At 43.4% G+C, this 22500-nt stretch overlaps 2 protein-coding genes across 8 annotated transcripts in view; both read left to right on the top strand.

The window, feature by feature from the left end:
• Positions 1–668: 668 nt before the first annotated feature.
• ube2d4 (ubiquitin-conjugating enzyme E2D 4 (putative)) lies at positions 669–10349 on the top strand. Its single transcript, XM_027150564.2, has 7 exons — positions 669–1082; positions 4008–4071; positions 4164–4195; positions 5021–5098; positions 5224–5329; positions 5505–5598; positions 5870–10349. The coding sequence occupies exons 1-7, from the start codon at positions 1059–1061 to the stop codon at positions 5913–5915; spliced, it is 444 nt and encodes a 147-aa protein (XP_027006365.1). The 5' UTR covers positions 669–1058; the 3' UTR covers positions 5916–10349.
• Positions 10350–11328: 979 nt separating this feature from the next.
• The window catches only part of dbnlb (drebrin-like b), a 19144-nt gene continuing 7972 nt past the window's right edge, over positions 11329–22500 (top strand). For 3 of the 7 annotated variants that reach the window (XM_047799861.1, XM_047799862.1, XM_047799866.1), the window contains exons 1-7: positions 11331–11505; positions 16657–16712; positions 17401–17513; positions 17608–17682; positions 18164–18310; positions 21971–22048; positions 22283–22434. In XM_047799861.1, the coding sequence (XP_047655817.1) occupies positions 11423–11505; positions 16657–16712; positions 17401–17513; positions 17608–17682; positions 18164–18310; positions 21971–22048; positions 22283–22434 (704 nt within the window). In that variant the 5' untranslated portion in view covers positions 11331–11422. Of the gene's footprint in view, positions 11506–16656; positions 16713–17400; positions 17514–17607; positions 17683–18163; positions 18311–21970; positions 22049–22282; positions 22435–22500 lie in introns of all 7 variants that reach the window. The other 4 variants (XM_047799863.1, XM_047799867.1, XM_047799865.1 and 1 more) reach the window with 4 other exon arrangements.

The raw sequence follows: 22500 nt of genomic DNA on the forward strand, positions 1-22500 counted from the left end.
ATAGACATCTTTCTTTCTTTTCCCCTTTTCTTTCTGTCTTTCTTTCTTTCTTTCTTTCTTTCTTTCTTTCTTTCTTGTAGTATATGTTGTTCTTTCTTGTAATATATGTCTTTCTTTTTTTCTTTCTTTGTCTTATTTCTTTCTTGTAATATGCGTCTTTCTTTCTTTCTTGTAATATGCGTCTTTCTTTCTTGTAATTATGGGTCTTTCTGTCTTTCTTTCTGTTTTTTTTTTTTATATACGTCTTTCTTTCTGTCTGTCTTTCTTCCCTTCAGCTTTAGAAAAGGATCAGCAGAGACCGAGATCTGCATCTTATCATGTCTCCCTCTTTTATTTATTTGCTTGTTATGTAAGTGCACAATTTAGGCTATAAAACAATGACTGCTTGATGTAGTGCACTGACTGTCCAGTAGTGAGCCGGATCTTTGGCTCAGGAGCTAAAACAGCATGTGAGAATTGTGAAACGACTAGTAATGGTTCTCTCTCCCTGTGGTAACAGTGATAAATAGTGTGTTTGTGACGGCGGCCATGTTGGATCCATCAACAGAAAGCACACAGCGCCATCTTGTGTATTAGATGGATCGATTTAAAATGATAAATGCTCAGAATTCGCTTTAAACAAAACACAAATAGACAAGTAACCGATTCTCAGGAACGTAAACACATTTTTTTAGTCCTTTTATTTTTTTTAAAAGGCAAAATAAGTCTTCAGTCACACACTTCTTTTTGTGGAGTCAAAGAACTGCATTTCCCGTCAGCCTCAAATCTCGCGCACGTGCTCACGGAGGGCCGTTTTTGGTCGCGTAGTATCGCGAGAGTCGCTCGTCGCTCTGTAGGCAAAGCTGTCAGTGAAGGTTTGTGAAGGAGGTGAAGATTTTTTTTTTTAGTGAAATCGTTTTGTGTCGTTACTGTAAAACGGCGTCGATGTTACGAGCCGTCATCTCGTAGAAGTGTTTTATTTTTACAGCCAGAAGAAGCAGAAAAAAACGCATCGGAAAGCCGAATCTCAGCGGAAAATCCGAGCGTTCTGCAGCTTGCTAACAATAAACAACAGGCAAATGGCGTTGAAGAGGATCCAGAAGGTGAGTTAGCTTTGATGCTAACGGCCGGCGTTTAGAGCTTTAGCATCGATACTCAAACATATACCTTTAATATTATACACACTGACATATAAACAAACAAAACGATACCTTTTTACTCATGTAATATTTCTCGATACACAAAGACGTGTAAGATTTTTGTCCCGAATGAAGGCGGAACACATATTTACCTCACGTAATATTTAAGTCACGTGTTTTCGTACTGGGATTGTATAAAATATGTAAAATATCGATTTTATACGTCGTCCTTAACGTACGTCAGGTCGTTTAGATTATTATTATCTGTTATCGTCCATAGGCGACGAGGATAAAGGTCGTTTTTACACCACACATCGTGCTGACCGCCTTTATATACGTTTATTCAGACGATTTATTAAAATAAGTAAATAAATAAATAAAAATTTATAATAATAAATCTTTTCTTTGCTGTGAACGGTGCTAGTGAACAGGAGCGAATGGCGTTTGCGCATGCGCACTGAGCTCCTGCGCTCAACGTCGACGCAGCCTTATAAGGCTGTACAAACAGGGCCAGTGGGACAGCGAGGGTATTTTTAACAGATTCACCACAATGTCCACACATCACCTAACAGCTCAAACACACAACACAAATCTCTACCGTTCACATCTTATTTAACACGTTTCTGATTTAAAACAAAAACGTGCGAACGTGAGCTCGGAGTGCAGCTCAGTGAGCGTGTCTGTTAATGTAATATTCATAGACTTATTAGCATATTTAAATCACGTGTGATCTCCTGTATCACTGTGTTTACGTTCTGTAACACGACTATTGAGACAAATGACGTACTAATAGCAGAGATAGGGGACTCGAGTCATATGACTTGACTCGAGTCAGACTTAAGTCGAAAATTTGAGACTAGCTTGACAAATATTAAAAAAGACTTGACATTCATGACTTGAGACTTGACTCGGACTTGAGGTAAATGACTCAGAAATGGGGACTCGAATTGACTCGAGTCAGACTTGAGTCGCAAATTTGAGACTTGCTTGACAAATATTAAAAAAGACTCGACTTGTCTTTGACTTTCGTGACTTGCACATGTGTGACTTACTCCCACATCTGACTAACAGACTACAGAATACTTATTATTTTATCGGACATATCGATATTATCTAGAGATACCGGAGATCTAGTTTAGTGTGAACTACATAATGTATCGTTTACGTAATAGTAGGTTTACATTTGTACGTTTTATTTTGATTTGGAGGTGAATAATCAAAAATACCAGCGATAACGAAGACCGCAACTGTGTCGGATCTGTGTAGGAACCAAGAAGTACAGGCGTGTAAAAATGTGTTTAAACTATTAAAACAAACAAAAAAGAATTGTTTGTTTACCGACGATCAACTGATGATCGTTCACTTACACGATGAATAACGAGCTTTCCTGTCCTTCTGACAGTGTAGTAGAAGGTTGATCTTTCCTCCTGATAATCGTTAAGATTTGTGTTTACTGAATTTTGGGTGTCGAACTGTGTAGGCAGTGGTTAAGTGTAGAAGATGGAGTGGAGAGTTATTGAGGAGGTTACTGTAACAGACAGCTGGTGATTTCTCACTGCTAACTTTAGAGAAGCCATTTCTGGAGCGGTGACTCAGGCTGTCGGCTCCACAGAGTAAACCGGAGTAACACCGTCATTACACAGTGTACAGAGTAACACCGTCATTACACAGTGTACAGAGTAACACCGTCATTACACAGTGTACAGAGTAACACCGTCATTACACAGTGTACAGAGTAACACCGTCATTACACAGTGTACAGAGTAACCCCGTCATTACACAGTGTACAGAGTAACCCCGTCATTACACAGTGTACAGAGTAACCCCGTCATTACACAGTGTACAGAGTAACCCCGTCATTACACAGTGTACAGAGTAACCCCGTCATTACACAGTGTACAGAGTAACCCCGTCATTACACAGTGTACAGAGTAACCCCGTCATGACACAGTGTACAGAGTAACACCGTCATGACACAGTGTACAGAGTAACACCGTCATTACACAGTGTACAGAGTAACCCCGTCATTACACAGTGTACAGAGTAACCCCGTCATTACACAGTGTACAGAGTAACCCCGTCATTACACAGTGTACAGAGTAAATCTTTTGATTTACGATGGTTTATTATTATTAGTTTTTTTTTAAAAAGGCGTCATCGGGCATCAAACACCCTGGAGTGCCAACCCATCGCAGGGCACACACACTCTCATTCACTCACACACTACAGACAATTTTCCAGAGAAACATGCAAACATGGGGAGAACATGCAAACTCCACACACAAGGCGGAGGCGGGAATCGAACCCCCAACCCTGGAGGTGTGAGGCAAACGTGCTAACCACTAAGCCACCGTTAAAAACCCCCCCCCCCGAGCCTGAGTCAGTTAACGGCTATTAGAATAGGTTAGTCATTTTTCTCCCCACAACCATTTTATCTCTTTAACAAAGGGTGCCAATAGTTTTAGATCTGAAACATATCTTGTGTTGTGTAAGGAATAAGTGGAAAAGATAGTTGGAGCCTTTTTTTTTTTAAAGCTCAATAGCGCGCAACAGTAAGAACCGTTTTTTTTTCCTCTGCACGTTAATCAGGAAAGTTTAAGGTTTAATACCATTGTGATGTCATTTACTGCTGAAGCCACGGATGAGCCAAATTAGCACCTATAACTCTGAAGGTGATTTGTTGTTGGTGTTTATTTTTAGCAGTAAACACTCATCCACTCACAATCTTTCACTTTCTATTTTCGCTCCGCTTTTTGGCATGAAGGAGTTGTTGGCTAAAACGTTTGGAGTCATCTGAGATCCTGTTCCTGAAGGTTCTGGAAAGACCTGATTGCTGTAATTGAGAACCAGGAGATGTTTGTGTTGTGAAGATTTTGTTTTCTTCCACAGGAGCTGACTGATCTGCAGAGGGATCCTCCAGCCCAGTGTTCAGCCGGACCTGTGGGAGAAGACTGTGAGCAGTGAATTCTGTCTTTATTCAGTCTGATTAAACCTGTTGCTTATGCAGTGTGCAGAAGTTGTAACCATTTTTTCTGCTGTTTTCAGTGTTTCACTGGCAGGCTACAATAATGGGGCCGGTAAGTTCCTATTTTTCTCCTTTTAGTGTTTCTAAATTTTTAGCCCAGTTTATATTTTATAGATCTTTATTTTTATAAACATGATAAACTTTGCTTTTTTCAAGTTTATTGTTCTAATACAAAAACAAATCTAATTTACAATTTCTGAGGTCACACCTCCTTCACTGTGGTTGACACACAGAGGCCACGCCTCATTCGCTGTGATTGACTCTGAGGCCACGCCTCATTTGCTGTGAATGACAGAGGCCACGCCTCATTTGCTGTGAATGACAGAGGCCACGCCCCATTTGCTGTGAATGACAGAGGCCACGCCTCATTTGCTGTGAATGACATAGAGGCCACGCCTCATTTGCTGTGAATGACATAGAGGCCACGCCTCATTTGCTGTGAATGACACAGAGGCCACGCCTCATTTGCTGTGAATGACACAGAGGCCACGCCTCATTTGCTGTGAATGACACAGAGGCCACGCCTGATTTGCTGTGAATGACACAGAGGCCACGCCTCATTTGCTGTGAGCGACACAGAGGCCACACCTCATTTGCTGTGAGTGACAGAGGCCACGCCTCATTTGCTGTGAATGACACACAGAGGCCACGCCTCGTTTGCTGTGAATGACACACAGAGGCCACGCCTCGTTTGCTGTGAATGACACACAGAGGCCACGCCTCGTTTGCTGTGAATGACACACAGAGGCCACGCCTCGTTTGCTGTGAATGACACACAGAGGCCACGCCTTCTTTACTGTAAAGTTGTTATATTTGCAGGTGTAGTATCTCAGTATTTATATTGTCTGGTAGATTCACAGTTGTTGTTTTTTCTCAGAATGACAGTCCTTACCAAGGCGGTGTCTTCTTCCTCACCATCCACTTCCCTACAGACTACCCCTTTAAACCTCCCAAGGTCAGTTGTGTAGTATCCAGTTCAGTTCAGCATGTTTGTTTTTTTTGTTGTTGTTTTTTCTTTTTTTTTCTTTTTTCTTTTAAACGCTTGTTAACACGACGCCTTCGTTCTGGATCGGCTCACAGGTCGCGTTCACCACGAAAATCTACCATCCCAACATCAACAGTAACGGCAGCATCTGCCTCGATATCCTGCGCTCGCAGTGGTCTCCTGCACTCACCGTATCGAAAGGTCAGCATTTATTTCAGTAGTATTGGCACCCCCCTACTAATACCATGAAGGTGTATTTATTTTTGTACTCACAACACCTGTGAGAAATATGTAAAGAAAACTCATACTTTGGACATTTGAGGATTTGATGTATTCTACAAACGTGATGTAATTAACGTTGCTCCTTTCTCTGCAGTTCTGCTCTCCATATGTTCCCTGTTGTGTGACCCGAACCCCGATGACCCTCTAGTGCCCGAGATCGCGCACACGTACAAAGCCGACAGAGAAAAGTGAGACAGGTTCCACATTTACACCACAGCGAAAGCGTTTAAATACGTCACATAAGACACATCCACAGATTCCCGACACCAGACGCAACGCTATCGTTACTATAGCAACAGGTTACTCCTCCTATTGTGGACTTGCCACTGATAATAATCGCTGGCAAATTTATGTGCAATAAATCACAGGAGTTAATTTCTTACCACTCTCCGGTTGTAGCAGTAACTCCACTGTCTCTAATGTCCTTGAATGTTTTCTTCTTGTTTCCTCTTCCTTCAGGTACAACAGACTAGCGAGAGAATGGACGCAAAAGTACGCCATGTGAAAGGAGCGCGTACATCTGACAAACCCGGCGCCGCAAGCAAACGCACAGAGGAACCTGTTTTAACTTTTTTTAAACTCGAGGAGAATGAGCGAGAGAGAGAGAGAGAGTGATGTGGATGAACACCGACGCTTTGGTTGTGAGGAAACAGAGAGACCCGAGGACACCACCGCACGCCGGCTGTGCGCCGGTACTCAGAGCCGTGCACAGAAACACGCACAGTCCACAACCACTCGGGACGACCACAAACCCGGGAAATTAGACTTTTCTAACTATTACTTTGGGGACGTTTTGTTTCGGAGTGTTTTCTCAGTGTCTTGGATGGCAGAACACCTGGAGATGCAGGCAGAACTCCTTCGCTCACGTGCACGCCGTCTCCGGGGTGTTTTCTTCTGTACATATTGCGCGCATGCGTGCTTGTGTGTGTGTGTGTGTTTTTATTTCGTTTTTTTTTTTTTTTTTTAAAGTTCCTAACAGTTTACACTCAGGGGCACGGTACGCTTCATAACCCGTTACAGTATTAACACAAGCGGTTCCGCTTCAGGCCGGACCTCCTCTTCGTTATCCTGTTTATCGAATGTTTAGAAATAACCGAGCGGTACGTCTGTAATCGAGAAGCTGGGACTCTGGTGTACGCGAGCACATCTGGTTTATTCCAGAGGATCACGTTCAATCACGATTAATACGTGTGATAATGTGGATAAAACCTGTTAATAGGGAAAAAGGAGACGAATCAAATTTCCGGCAGCGTGTTTACATGCAGCTCAAGGAAACGTTTCCCGTCTGTAGGTTTTATCGTAACTTGGAGCAGAAAAAACAAACGCTAAAGAAAAAAACTGTCACATTTTTAATGATATATTGTTTTTTATCATTTTTTTTTTTTTATGTAGGATGGAGTGTTTTCTGTTAAGTCCCTAGTTTTAGTGGTAATAACAATTTTGGAGTAGTTACAAATAAAATACCAATAAATACTGTAATTACAATATCTAAATAATTCACTTATCTAAATAATTCTAATAATACAAAATAACATACGGTTTGAATAACGTCGGCCGCGGATCTACGGAAAATCTCACATCGACGGTCTACGTGTGCTGAATAATCTGAGAAATAATCTCAGAAATTAGTCACGGATTTCTCTTAGTAAGGGCCCTTGCGTCGAGACTTGTCCGCGCTCTCCGGTGGGAGGGGCTTCCTCTGTCAATCATGGTGACACTGGCCAATCCTGGGTGTCTGAGGTTAGGTGTGCGGAAGAGGGCGGATACCATATGGCACTGTTGGTGTGCGTGTAAACACGCTCTGTGATTTGAATTCATTAATCATGTGTAAATCTTCCGGAAAGTGAAGGTTTTGATTTCAGACAAACGGATTAAACTGGAACAAATAAGTCCGTGTTTGTGTCACATGTGCATGAAGGACGTGACTCGGTCTGTAGGGTTATGGACACTTGTACAACCAGGCCACGTCTTCATCCTCTCTCGTTCATCACCTCACGCAGACTCTATATGCATGTTAGTGCGGTATACGTTTAGCCGAGTGTCGTCTCTTATTTGGGTGGGTGGGGGGTGGGGGTTAAGGGGCAGAGACAAACGAAGCCGAATTCGTTCGTAGGTCTGTGTGTGAAACTTGGCACCTTTCAGAGCTGAAGCTGAAGCAGGACTGTGAACATACAAATACAAGCCAACTCCACCTTTTATCACCTTTTTTTCCAGAGCGCAAACTTTTAGTAACGAATAGCGGCTGCCGTAACATACTAGCGTAGTGACACATGGAGGTGTAGATGTAATGATCGAAGTGCAAGCGGTACACGCAAGGTCTGGACTCGGATCTGTTTCCTGTCTGTTGGTTTTTAAACACTTATTAACCCTGAGGTTCATCTGAAGTGTCCTCCAGGTTTCCGGGTTTAGCCCCAAAAACTAGTCTCTCGTTAATCTGTTGCTTTGAACACCGAGCCAAGCGACAGATTGATTTCATCAGTCCGATCCGGGGAACGTAGGACGTCTACTCTGACGTTTGATACCTTCCCTGTCCCTTTAAATTGAATGTTTAGTCACCTACAAAATATGGGAGAAAAAACGGTTTGCAAGGACGCGGCAGAGATCGTCGGTGCCTCTTCAACTGTGTCGTTAGCATGCTTAGCTAATCTGTCAACGTAGCTAATTCAAAGCTAAGCAACCAGATGTTGACGAAAGACACGCGTGACGTACCGCGTGCTAGTCTGAACGTAGGGTTTTAATCTTCGGAATCTAGGGAGAAAAAATAAACGTGCTGCCTTCGAAAAACCTGTTTAGCGAGAAACGGCGACAACATGTCGCCTTAAAAACGATCTTTTTTCTTCGTTACTCTTTTGTGGTTAGCTGAAGTACGGTTGTTCATATTTCCCCACAAATCAGTTTAATTTAAATCCATCTTTTTTTTTTTTTTAACGACTTCTCGCACTCTCTCTGAACGACGTCCGTCGGTTTGGAGAACGTCGATCCATCAGTCATCTCTACCGTAGACTAGATTAGCCAATCAGCTTCGCTCAGTGACTGTAGCTGATGTAGTAAACATATCCAGGTGTCTGTTGGTTGGTGTGGTGTTGTTTTTTAACCCCTCATCATCAAATCCTGGAACTGGAATATCGTTGGGGTTTTTTTTTTATGCCAAACTTAGTTTGTGCTTTTTGTTTTTTTTCTGCTCACAACCCGAGCCACTGACTTGATGTCTCTGGTGGTTTGGGATAAAAACACGTCGTCCTTATGATCGTCTGTTACCTCAAACACTAGACCTTGAATTGTTCATGTGCAAAATAATTGGTTTTGGTAGTTTTGAAGCATCACAGGGCCAAACGCGTCACGTGCCACGTCTCAGCCCCAGTCTGAGGTAAATCCGTGCTCGTTTTGAACAACCACAAGCTCCTACGAATATTGCCCGAGTTTAATTTGGGGAATCGGGGGGAAAAAAACCTAATAAAACATCACGCACAAAATACCCAACTAAAACGTGTCTTGTGGCAAAAAAATCTTCTGAAGACATGTTTCTCATTTCAAGGTTTGAATATTAATGATGTGACCAATCGCATTAATAAGAGTGTTTTCTCCAATTTTCAGTAGATTTGGGAGATCATTGTTTCCCTAAGTTTTGTGCCAATCCTGGTGCCAGATTGTGCCACCTTCTGTATTCCGTCGAACACTACATGCTGTATGTCCACCTGTCGGTTTGTACATCACCATAACAGACTGGATTTGTGATCATCCTGCACTGACCCTCAGTCGTTTCCTCGTCTGAGCCGTGTCGTATCGTCCTCTGACGAGGGCCTTTATGTAAACTTTTTGTTTTTTTTAATGCGTTCATTAACACTAATAAACAAAAGTATGTGCACCTCCGACCTTTACACACGTACGTCCGTCTCCGAGGCATCTCTCTGTACACGCTCACGTTATGACTCGGCTTCATTTGAACTCTGACCTGTTTTACCATGATGATCATGAGCTCCATAAAGAAATGGTGTGGAGGTGAAGGTTAGAGTGGAAGAACTCGAGCGTCCTGCACGGAGCTCTGACTCTGACTCAACCCCACTGAACACCTTGTGGAATGAACTGGAACTGGAGTCTCCTAAACATCCCAACATCAGTGTATAATCTCATTAATGCTCTTGTATATGAATGAATGAATGAATGAGCACCGATCCCACAGCCATGCTCCAGCATCTAGTGGGAATCCTTCAGAAAAGGGAAGCTTGGGAAAGGGAGAGTCAATCTGGGACGGATCTGAACGTGATTGGTCGGGTGCACAAACTTTTCCTCACATAGTCGACATCAAGACTGAATTCTGTTTGTTTTCTAATCGTGTGTCTTTTGACTGAACACGTTGTACGTTTTTTTTTCTGAATGTATCTAAACGCTGTTTCTGTCAGGATTGTTTGCTGCTTTTTTGTTTGTTTTTTCCCCACTTAATGAGCCTGGATTTTTGTTCTGTTCCCAGACTGTACTTTGTCTTGGTTTTATAGTTTGTTGCAGTTGTGTTTGTTTATTTATTGATGTATTTATTTGTCATCGAAATATCCGTTACAGTCAGTCGTGACGTGACGTGTTCCTCTCCGATTGGGCTTCGGACCTCAAAACAGCGGATCAGTACAGACATGCTTTGCACTCTTCATACAAGCATATCAGGGATCTTCTTCTCTATGCGCTCATCATCATCATCATCATCATCATCATCAGTCAAATCTAGCCTTAACCATCACTGTATTTCCACCAGAACTGTACTGTAACACGTTTTTCTTTTGCCCTCTGCAGAGACAGACGCACACACTGAGCCGTGCTAACCGCTCCCGGCTAAGTGTTTTGTTCTGAACACTCGTTTTAACCGGAGCGACGATCTCCTCTAGCTCTTGGAACTGCTGAAACGATCCTCAGAAGTGTTGACATTAGTGAATAAAGGTTTTAGACTTTCTCCCGGTGTGTGATTATTCCATATGTACGGATTATGAGACCTTTCTTAGATTTGCGATAAAGCTTTTTTAGACTATTGCAAATCTTTTTTTTCCCTCTTTCTCTGGCTAATTTGTTGTGATGAGTAGGTGCTCAGTGAGGCTAACATTAGCTTCCTGCTAGTTTTAGCTAGCAAACACAAGTCAAGTCCATGAATAACAGTGGTGTATTACTATAATCCCTGAAAGTGAAAATAAATGCTAATTTTTTACATTTGACTCGTGTGCATATGAAATCTGTAATTTAAACGTTAAATATTTATATTTCGGTCATATTAATACGCTCTTCTCTTGTAGGGTTGAAACAAGTTTACTTAAGAAATGCATTTTTATGGCCACGAGGCGGCGCCATTTACCGCTTTAACCACAGACATATGTATATCTTAAGATTAAACCAATCACAGCGAGGCTTCTCGGTGAAAGGCGGGGCTTAGAATAAATAAACAAAAAAATTATAATTTATTTTACCGAAGGTAGATTTTTACCGATAAAAAACAACAGATTTTTTTTAAAGATTTTTTTTATTCGCTTATTTAATTTTATTTTTATCTTAAATAAATTTTTGTACAGTTTTTTGGTTTATTGGTTTATTCGTTTTATTCTTTTTTTAGCAATTGTGAAGTTTTATTACATTTTTGTAATTTGATTAATTCGTGTTTTCCGTTTTTAAAATTAAATTTAGATATAGTTTAGATTTAATTTAGATATAGTTTAGATTTAATTTAGATTTATTTTAGATTTAATTTTAGATTGTAAACGTGGTCTTTTTTTCATAATTTTTTCATTTTTAATTTCTAATTTTAATTTCGGACTCAGAATAAGAACATAAATAAAACAAAACTAACGGTGATTAATATCATGTTATTATTAGTAAAAATGGTCAGTATTAAATGCGGAAGTCTATAAAACGTCGAGCGCGTGTAATCCGACGTTGGCGTGCGTGACGACGCAAACGCCAGTTCTTCCGGTAGGCGTGGCGTATCTGGCCGTGTTTGACTGTGCTGTGTGTTGAAGCTCGGGTTTTATTTACTTTATAATGGCCGTAAACTTGAGTAAAAACGGCCCGGCGCTCACAGCCGCCTATAAAGAGGTGGTGGATGAGAAGTCCCAGACTAACTGGTGAGTAACGGAGCGTTAGGACGCGTCATAGCTGCGTTATAAAGCTAGCTGTAATGGACAGTCTGATGTTTCCTGCTGTGTCTGATGTGTCTGATGTTTCCTGCTGTGTCTGATGTGTCTGATGTTTCCTGCTGTGTCTGATGTGTCTGATGTTTCCTGCTGTGTCTGATGTTTCTGATGTTTCCTGATGTGTTTGATGTTTCCTGGTGTTTGATGGTGTGTCTCGTGTTTGATGGTTTGATGGTGTATCTGGTGTTTGATGGTGTATCTGGTGTTTGATGGTGTATCTGGTGTTTGATGGTGTGTCTGGTGTTTGATGTTGTTTCCTGGTGTTTGATGGTGTGTCTGATGTTTGATGTTGTTTCCTGGTGTTTGATGTTGTTTCCTGGTGTTTGATGGTGTTTCTGGTGTTTGATGGTGTTTCTGGTGTTTGATGGTGTTTCTGGTGTTTGATGGTGTGTCTGGTGTTTGATGGTGTGTCTGGTGTTTGATGGTGTGTCTGGTGTTTCCTGGTGTTTGATGGTGTGTCTGATGTTTCCTGGTGTTTGATGGTGTTTCTGGTGTTTGATGGTGTGTCTGGTGTTTGATGGTGTGTCTGGTGTTTGATGGTGTGTCTGGTGTTTCCTGGTGTTTGATGTTGTTTCCTGGTGTTTGATGGTGTGTCTGGTGTTTGATGGTGTGTCTGGTGTTTGATGGTGTGTCTGGTGTTTGATGGTGTGTCTGGTGTTTCCTGGTGTTTGATGGTGTGTCTGATGTTTCCTGGTGTTTGATGGTGTTTCCTGGTGTTTGATGGTGTGTCTGGTGTTTGATGGTGTGTCTGGTGTTTGATGGTGTGTCTCATGTTTCCTGGTGTTTGATGGTGTTTCCTGGTGTTTGATGGTGTGTCTGGTGTTTCCTGGTGTTTGATGGTGTGTCTGGTGTTTGATGGTGTGTCTGATGTTTCCTGGTGTTTGATGGTGTGTCTGGTGTTTGATGGTGTTTCCTGGAGTTTCCTAATGGAGATCTTAGCTCGTGTTTGCTTGTTTGCTGTTTTCGAGGCTTTGCTTGTTATAAGTAAATCTCACACTGGTATGAAGTAAAGAGGAGATGATTTGAAGATGTCTGCAGCAGGAAGGTGAAGGCAGCTTGAGCTCCAGCAGGATGGATGTGACTCACGTTCTTCTCCAGAATCACAGCTGACTGCATTTCCATGTGCTCGTGAACGAAGCATCCTGTTTACTATGGTTTACTTAATCTAGAGGCATTGCTGTTGATTTGTAGCGACCTCTTTAACCAAACACACATGAAGCTTTACGGCTCTTTATATCACATCTACACTTTCTGTTGGCACGTTAATGAGCTCCTCCTCACCGCTGGATTGTAGAAGAGCAGATGAACAGCCTGTGTATACACACACACCTCTGTACCTGGTCTCATCAGATACTCATAACATGGCAGGCACATTACAGAAAGATGCAGAGCCAAAATACAACATTGCTTTGACTTCTTTTTGAGAAAGGCAGCGAGTAAAATTATGAACTAAATCGTAGCAACTAAAGGCAGAGACTAAAGTCAGTGAATAGATACAACTATTAAAGGCAGCAGCTAATTTTAAAGGCAGGGAATAAAAGTGGAGACTCAAGGTAGGGACTCAAGACAGACACTAAAGGCAGAGACTCAAGGCAGGGATTAAAGGCAGCATCTAATTTTAAAGGCAGGGAATAAAAGTGGAAACTCAAGGTAGGGATTAAAGGCAGCATCTTCTTTTAAAGGCAGGGACTCAAGGTAGGGACTCAAGGCAGCAGCTAATTTTAAAGGCAGGGAATAAAAGTGGAGACTCAAGGCAGGGACTCAAGGCAGACACTAAAGGCAGAGACTCAAGGCAGGGATTAAAGGCAGCATCTAATTTTAAAGGCAGGGAATAAAAGTGGAGACTCAAGGTAGGGATTAAAGGCAGCATATACTTTTAAAGGCAGGGACTCAAGGCAGGGATTAAAGGCAGCATCTACTTTTAAAGGCAGGGACTCAAGCCAGGTACTCAAGGCAGAGACTAATGGTAGGGACTCAAGGCAGCATCTAATTTTAAAGGCAGGGACTCAAGGCAGGGATTAAAGGCAGAGACTAAAGATGGACACTTAAGGCAGGGATTAACATCAGACACTAGCGGCAGGGACAATCATCATTAAAAACAGTGACTTAAGACCGAGATTAAAGGCAGAATTTAAGGCGGCAGTTAAACCTAATGAACTATAGGCCCTGAGTAAAGGCAGCTTGTAATCTAATATTATTTCAATGGAAATTACAGGCCACAGAATCAGATTCTAACACGTGGGGTCCAAGCACTACACGTCAGTAGTCGAGTCGAGTCACGTCACGTCACATCAGCGATGGAACAGAAGAACTGTTAACAAAAACGAAAGAAAGTGAAAAAGAAAGACTTGTGAAGCGTAAGAATGTTAAATAAACCGAAGCGGCAGAGATTAGCGTGATATCGAAACCTCGTGTAACTTTAGCGTCCGTGTGACAACAATGACGTCTGAGCTCTGCTACGAGGAGGACGGCCTGCTCCGTACTCGAATACGTGTCCGTTAGCGGCGACTGAAATCGAACGACGCACGCTGACAGGAAAAACCCCACAATATCTCAGACTCGTTTTGCGAAGCTTTACGTGATCGTGATCGACAAACTAGAAATAAGGCAGTGACTTGCAGCCTCGGACAAAACGCTCTCAAAGAAGTTCAGAGATGAAACGGCTGCCATTTTTGGTTATCTATCTATCTGACTCTAACTTCCTCTTTGGCCAAGCCCGTAAGTGTAAGTGTAAGTGTAAGTGTGTGTGTGTGTGTGTGTGTGTGTGTGTGTGTGTGTGTGTGTGTGTGTGTGCGTGTGCACATGCACGTCCTGTACAGCAACTCTTAATATAAGCTACAGTGCATATTAGGTAACAAGGAAGTAAAACTTTTTTTTTTTTGGCTGTTACGAGAACGACTTCCTGTGTGGCCTAGAAAAGAAAAGTAATTAGAAGCGAGACGTTTAATTACACCGCCGTCCTCTCACAGGGACATGACGCCTCTGTGCTCAGGACCAAGACCAGGACAGGACAGAACTGTGACTTTCTTCTCAGGAAACATCAATAAATGAATAAGTAAATAGAAATCTGTCATCCGGTGCGTTCTGTAAACACGAAGCACAAAAGAGAGACGGATAAAAAGAGACAGACGTGTAAAGAGACGATTTGGAGAGAGACAGTGAGTGAGACCGAGAAACACTGTGAGAGAGAAAGAAACAAAGAAACAATGAACAAAAGAGTCACACAGCAGGGGGACGATGTGGAAATGTGATGTCAGGCGTTTTCTGTCAGAACGTGTGTTTATTCGTCCAGCAGAAATCGCCGGATAAAAACGTAGTCAGAAACCGTAAACGATCTGCTGCTGAGTTCTGGATGGTGATCGGGAAGAAGAGCGCGTCGACGAGTTCTCTTTTTAACAACGAGGGTCGATCACATCCATGCTGAAATGCTGTTGTTTCCATAGCAACAGCTCATTTACGTTCACGAAAACGCCCGCGAGTTGTCGCGACGTCGGTGACGTTTTTTAACGAACGTCGCGTGATACTTTTTATCCGCTCGGAGTTCCATTTTAATAAGATTTAATACGTTTTATTTTACATTAAACGAGACAAAAAAGTGTAGACGGTCACGTGACCGAGAAACCATAAACCGCGAACTCCTCAGCGCGCAAAAATAACGTGTCAGATCGCTACTGATACTGAAGACAAACTCCTTCCTCAAATGGTAGTTCTTTCCTTTTTTTTCTTCTGTCCCTTAGATATTTCTGTTTGTTAAGTTAAAACTGTAACCAATCAGATTTGAGTAATCGGCGTCACGTTTAATACGCCACGGAAACATTTTATGGCTTTATTATTTTTTTGTTACACCACACGGTACTGAGTCTGGCCACGTCTGTACTTTTCCGTCGCGGCCGCTGAGTAAGCAGAGAAAACACCAACTTCCTCGCTTCAGTGTGTAAAAGGAACAAATTTTAATTTCGTTTGGGATCTTTTTTTTTTTTCCACCTTCTGTTTGTTTCATGCTCATTCGCTTGTTGCTATCTATTGTAAAGATTCTTCAGAGCGTAAAAACTGCAGAGACGAGTCTGTGTCTCGGGTCTCGGCTTACCTCACCTCGGCTCAACCGGTTTAAACGTCTCGGCGTCCGTATCGTTCTCTGACAAACAGCCCGGTCGGGATTGCTTTCGATGGAAGAAAACCCGGCATTTGCATACCAAAGGGTGCATGATGGGACATTCTAGACCCATGTGGAAATCCGCCGAGTCGGCAGGATGACTCGAGTCTGACTTTAATGACAGTGTTTGAGTCAGTTTTTAGAACAGGCTACATAACTTCTCCTAAACAAAACACTTCGGTGTGTGAACTCGGTGTCAGTCAGGCTGGGCAAAACATCCTACAAGTTCCATGCAGGAAGTGGATGTGACATGACTTCCTGCATGCCCAATGCCCCTTTTGCTCCGAGGCAGTTTGAGTGCAGGTTCGGAGCCTAATTTAGAACCGGTTCTTTCTTTTTCGACACCCAAAGCACCGGCTCTGATCCAGGAAAAGTGGTTCTTAAGTAGCACCAAAACGTGCGGGGCTGTGGGCGGGGCTAAGTTGACCAACAACGCTATTGGTTGAATTATACCTGCTGTGAACTACATGTTTTGCATAGAAAAATAATCCCAGATATTTTCATGAGACCGCGCACGATTTGCTCGTCCCGCCCAGATGTGTGGAATCTTCAAAGGATTCTCAAAGGGGCGGAGCCTCATAACCGATCGCGACTGACTCCGTAATTGACTTCATTTGCATATGTAATTAGTAAATATTTAGAAATACATCATATTGAGGTTGTTTTTAAATTTCTTCCTTTTGTGTTTTTGATATTTAGCTCTAGCTCACCGGTTACGTAGTTACGTAGTTACATAGTTACGTAGCACCTCAGCTGCTAACGATGAACAGAACACACGCTAAAGTTCTGATCTCGCGCGTCAGACACTCGCGCGTCTCCATTTCACCACCGTTTAACCATCAGACTTTCTTTATGAGAGACATTTCCGTTCTGCATTGTGTTAGATCAGATCAGATCAGATTGCTAACCGAGTTCTGCTCGTCTTCCAGGGCCTTGTTCACCTACGAAGGAAACACCAATGATATCCGGCTGGTCAGTAAAGGAGGTGAGTGTTTTTGCTCATAAATAAACGCACCCTGTAACCACACTATTATAAATACCTTTGAATTATTTCTACATGCAGTCTGAGAGACTTTTTTAGGTGGACCACATAATTTACGTGGTGTTTGTGCAGAACCAGCGGTTAAAGGTTAAGAAGCTTATAAGCTAGCGAGCGAGCGAGCGAGTCGAGACAGACGAACGTTCACACCAGACTTTATTGAGCTTTAGTTTGTGTCAGTAAACCGAACATGAGTGATTCTGCTCAACATCAGCGATTCGATTCATAATCAACAAAACGACTCGGAATCAGCGATCTGACTCAGAATGTAACGATGCGACTCGTATCGGCGAACCGACTCAGAATGTTATGACGCAACTTGTATCGGCGATCCGACTCAGAATGTAACGATGCGACTCGTATCGGCGATCCGACTCAGAATGTAACGATGCGACTCGAATCAGCGATCCGACTCAAAACCAGCGATTCCAGTCAAAATCAGACTCTGATTCGGCAAATCGACTCCAAATCAGAAAGGCAGTTTAGCTTAAAATGAGGCACCCGAGAGACGGTGAGACTGTCAGGGAAACTAGATGGCATAAGTCTTTATCTCTCTCTGTCTGTCTGTCTCTCTGTTTATGTCCGTCTGTCTCTGTCTATGTGTGTGTGTGTGTGTGTGTGTGTGTGTGTTCAGAGGAAGGTCTGGAGGAGCTGGTGGAGGAGTTGAACAGCGGGAAGGTGATGTACGCGTTCTGCCGGGTGAAAGACCCCAACTCCGGTCTCCCCAAATACGTCCTGATCAACTGGGTGAGTGTTTCTCTGTTACAGAAGGTGCACATTACTTCCTGTGGTTCTTTAACAGCATGTTTGTTTGTTTGTTTGTTTGTTTGTTTGTTTACAGACTGGCGAGGGAGTGAAAGATGCCAGGAAAGGACTGTGTGCCAACCACGTTAGCTCCATAGCGAATTTCCTGAAGGTGACTCTCCTCTCTGTACAGATGGATCCGTGTGCTAACGAGTAGTCGTCTGACTCGAGTCTGATCTCCTTAGCAGCCCTCGTGTCGGTTTTGGTGACTCGGTCCTCGCTAAGAACATAAACAAGATGTTTAAACAGGATGTTCTGGGATAAAAACGGAGGCTGATAAAACGCGCCGCTTTCTGCGTATTTAGTTAGTTAATTAAGAACGAAGCGCATCACACCTCCAGATCCTGAGTTCATGCTGATCTTCTGCTGATGAGAAGAGATCATCTCCAGTTCTCTGTAGACTCGATCTCTTCTTATTGCTGAGACTCTGCTGAAGCTGCTCAGGTGTTCACATCCAGTCTGGTCTCAACAGTGCACAGATCAGACCTGGTGAAGGCCAAGGAACCACGTTAGCAGGCTTATAAACTGTGTGTGTGTGTGTGTGTGTGTGTGTGTGTGTGTGTGTGTGTGTGTGTGTGTGTGTGTGTGTTTAGGGAGCACACGTGACTATAAATGCTCGTGCAGAGGAGGACGTGGAACCTGAATCCATCATGCAGAAAGTTGCCAAGGCTTCAGGAGCCAATTACAGTTTCCACAAAGAGCCCAACCGCTTCAGGGACACAGGACCTCAGGGCCCTGTGGTGAGTCTCTCTCTCTCTCTCTCTCTCTCTCTCTCTCTCTCTCTCTCTCTCTCTCCCTCACACAAATCTTCTCTTTCTCAGACACAAACCTTCTCTCTCTCTCTCTCTCTCTCTCTCTCTCTCTCTCTCTCTCTCTCTCTCTCCCTCTCTCTCTCTTCCTCACACAAATCTTCTCTTTCTCAGACACAAACCTTCTCTCTCTCTCTCTCTCTCTCTCTCTCTCTCTCTCTCTCTCTCTCCCTCACACAAATCTTCTCGTCCTCTCTCTCTCTCTCTCTTTCTCTCCCTCACAAACCTTCTCTTTCTCAGACACAAACCTTCTCTCTCTCACCCTCCCTCTGTCTCCCTCTCTCTCTCTCTCTCTCACACACACACACTCATCACACACACACACCTTCTCTCTCTCGCTCTCTCAAACAATCTCTCTCTCTCTCTCTCTCTGTATATATCTCTCTCTCTCTCAAACCTTCTCTCTCTCTCTCTGTCTCTCCCTCTCTCACACACAAACCTTCTCTCTCCCCCTCTGACTGTCTGTCTCTCTCTCTCTCTCTCTCTCTCTCACACACACACACCTTCTCTCTCTCTCTCTCTCTCTCTCTCTCTCTCTCTCTCTCTCTCTCTCTATCTCTCTCTCTCTCTCGTCTCGCTTCTCTCTCTCTCCACACAACCTTCTCATCTCCTTCTCTCTCTCTCTGTCTCTATCTCTCATCTCTGTCTCTCTCTCTCTCTGTTCTCTTTCTCTCTCTCGGACTTCTCTGCTATGAATTCTGCTTTCCCTAACTCGAAACTCTCCTCCTCCGCACCCACAACACCCACACACACCACACACACACTTTCCTTCTCTCCCACTCACATCCGCTACATTTTACCTCCACCACACACACACACACACACACACACACACACACACACACTTTCTCTCTCTATCCCCACGTCACACGCCAGCTCCTGCATTTTGACCTCCAGTAGGAACCTATAACTATAACTGTGCAAATAAAAGGCTGAGGATTATTTGCTCATTCTGATGCCATGCTGTGGTCATTAAAGTCATTACTGTGACTTACGAAGGAACGTCAGCACGTTGGAAGGAGTTCTACATGTTCTACTATTTATTATATATACAGATGTTGACTTTCCTTCCCCACAGCTGTGTTTCAGTTCATCCAGCTTTCAGTAAAAGTCGTTTAAATTCTCCCGAATACGAAAGCTGGAAAGAAAAAAACAGTTGCAGCGGAAATTAAACGTATAAAATAATCCTCCTGAGAAGAAGTGAAAAAGGTTGTGAGGATAAACCGCTACGTCTCGTCGCCGTTCCAGCTCGACTCTTCTTCCCTCCTGACTTCCTGCCGAGTTTCAGGATTAGGGACGAGTTTAGTAAAGATGAGGAATGTGGAACTGACGGTTTCGCTGTTTGTCCTTCATTCTGTCACACTGTTAAACCTTTCCAACGGCGTTAATGAGCATCTGGCATGGGAAATAAATTCCAGACTTGACTCTGAGCAAACAGACGGTAATTTGGGAAGGAGGAGAAGAAGAAGATAAAGAGAGAACTACAGTAAGAGAGAAAAATGTCTGTTCAATTCGAGTTTATTTGTACGGCGCTTTTTACAATCGACGTCGTCTCAAAGCGGCTTTACGGAACGTAAACATAGAACAAAATAAAGAATAATATAATGACTAGAGGGGGGCGCGGTGGCTTAGCGGTTAGCACGTTCGCCTCACACCTCCAGGGTCGGGGGTTCGAATTCCCACCTCCGCCTCGTGTGTGTGTAGTTTGCATGTTCTCCCCGTGCCTCGGGGGTTTCCTCCGGGTACTCCGGTTTCCTCCCCCGGTCCAAAGACATGCATGGTAGGTTGATCGGCATCTCTGGGAAATTGTCCGTAGTGTGAGTGTGTGAGTGAATGAGAGTGTGTGTGTGCCCTGTGATGGGTTGGCACTCCGTCCAGGGTGTATCCTGCTTCGATGCCCGATGCCGCCTGAGATAGACACAGGCTCCCCGTGACCCGAGAAGTTCGGATAAGCGGTAGAAAATGAATGAATGAATGAATGAATAAAGACTAGAACATACTGTACATTTCCTGAAGAAAATGTGAATTGTGCTTGCACGAGCAAGTTCCTCTCATCGTGCTGAGCGTTTTGATATGTCACATGTCCATGTTGTGCTAAATTTTGATTTTCACGTGACGTCACGTGACTTCATCAAATTACACGTGAGGGAGTTCCCCTCATTGTTCGGAGTTTTTTGATAGGTCACATGTCCATGTTGTAAAAATTTTTTTGATTTTGAATATTTTGGGGGCGGGGCTGCGGCACAACCTACAACCGGAAGGCCAGTCGGTACACCGATTTAAACCGTACCGGTACTCGGATCGCTTAGAAAAGTAATAGCACACCTCTCCTCAATGAGCCGGTCAATTCGACACCTCATCCATGGGTCTAGGACAAACGCTGCGGGACAAGTTACGCGCCGAAGTTTTGTCCGGAAGAGTATGCAGGATAGTAATAATGTTGTTTTGCAAACACCATTAATTAGTAGAGAACACAATTAAAGATTAATATTAGATGGATTTAGTCCACGTGTTTGTATTTATCCCCAATGAGCAAGTCTGAGGTGACTCGGGTGACTGTGGGGAGGAAAAACTCCCTTAAGCCCTATTCGGACGGGATTAGTTCTACGTGGGGACGTGGGGGGTAAAGTAATTACTACCAGAGCTTCTCGGTGATTTTAGTCCCGTCCGAATGTGAAATCTCGGTAATCATTACGGACAATGTCAGTAAAGATTACGGCGACTTTTACCTTCTGTAAAAAGGTCCGGAAAAATGACCTCAGGTAATACTGATCTCGTCCGAATAGACCTGCTGTAAATATGTACGGTAAAATTCCGTCATTTCCTGTTTAAAAGTAGTTTTTGGCGCATTTTACAAGCATGGAGGCGCCATGTTGTCTGTTTGCGCACGTGATAACAGGAAGCAACGTCATACACACATGACGACGAGGAGGTTACTGTGGTGTGTAAAGCGAGTTACCCCTCCCACTTCTGCTAGTTTTACTGAGATGTCTTGTCCAGTGCGAATTGGCCAATTAATATTACAGACGTCCTGAGGTAAAATTGCCTTACTCCACGTCCCCACGTAAAACTAATCCCGTCCGAATAGTGCTTTAGACGGTAAAGGAAGGAACCTTGAGAGGAACCGGACTCAAAGGGGAACCTCATCCTCATACGGGTGACACCAGAGGGTGTGATTATAAATATACAGTCTGATAAATGTTGTATAGATGCAAAAGAGTTCACATCTCCTCTTTAGTAACGCAGAGTCTAACTGGAGCTGGTAGATCTCTAGATGCCTCAGGATCCTCTGAGTCAGCCTCGTCTCAGCGGAGGTCCGAAATCTCCGTCCTACCGTGTGAAGTAGGGCGAGACAAATGTCTCGTGTATTATTTATTCTATACAGATCTCTCTCTATCTCTTTCATTCCTTTTCTATTCCTAACCAAACTCCTTGGCCGTAAACCCCACGACGCCTTTATTTTAGAGATCATTATACCTACGGGTTTCTCTTAAAGGGTGCCAATATATATGGAGTTGACTCGGATGCATGCGTGACCGGATTTGTGCCAGTGGTATTTGAGTCAGTGCTGAAAATGTTTTGTTCCTGCAGGGATCTGTGTATCAGAAGACCAACGCAATGTCTGAAATCAAGAGAACCAACAAGGATAACTTCTGGGCACAGGCAGAGGTACGAACCAACAAACAAACAAACAAACAAACAAACAAACAAACAAATACGTGTTGTGTAGAGATGAAGACGCTGTGTTTCCTGAAGTTTCCATTTGATTCCTAATGCAAGGATTTGAGCTCCTCTGCATTCAGTGATGCTTTAAACTACATCCTTTCTTCTTGACTGTGGTGTTGTGTACATGGACCTTTGTCTCTCTCTCTCTCTCTCTCTTGCGCTCTCGCTCTCTCTCAGAAAGATGAGGAGAAGCGCCGACAGGAGGAGAAGAAGAAGATGGAGGAGGAGCGCCTGGTGATGGAGAAGGAGAGGAAAGCTCGGGAGGTCAAGGAGGCTGCGGAGAGGGAGAAGGTGGCCAAAGAGAGAGCCTCTCAGATCGACGAGCAGAGGTGAGACACAGCGCAGGGAGAATACACACCTTTCACTACAGCACCAACGATAGTTAAACGTGTGTG

This window comes from Tachysurus fulvidraco, chromosome 14 (assembly GCF_022655615.1).
Source record: "Tachysurus fulvidraco isolate hzauxx_2018 chromosome 14, HZAU_PFXX_2.0, whole genome shotgun sequence".
In the NCBI taxonomy this organism is placed as follows: domain Eukaryota; kingdom Metazoa; phylum Chordata; class Actinopteri; order Siluriformes; family Bagridae; genus Tachysurus; species Tachysurus fulvidraco.

Bases quoted from the DNA above. Each gene is read 5' to 3' on its own strand.
- ube2d4 (XM_027150564.2), top strand. From the start codon at position 1,059: ATGGCGTTGAAGAGGATCCAGAAG. The intron at 1,083-4,007 runs GTGAGTTAGCTT...TTTCTTCCACAG, and splicing joins CGTTGAAGAGGATCCAGAAG to GAGCTGACTGATCTGCAGAG. The intron at 5,599-5,869 runs GTGAGACAGGTT...CTCTTCCTTCAG, and splicing joins TACAAAGCCGACAGAGAAAA to GTACAACAGACTAGCGAGAG.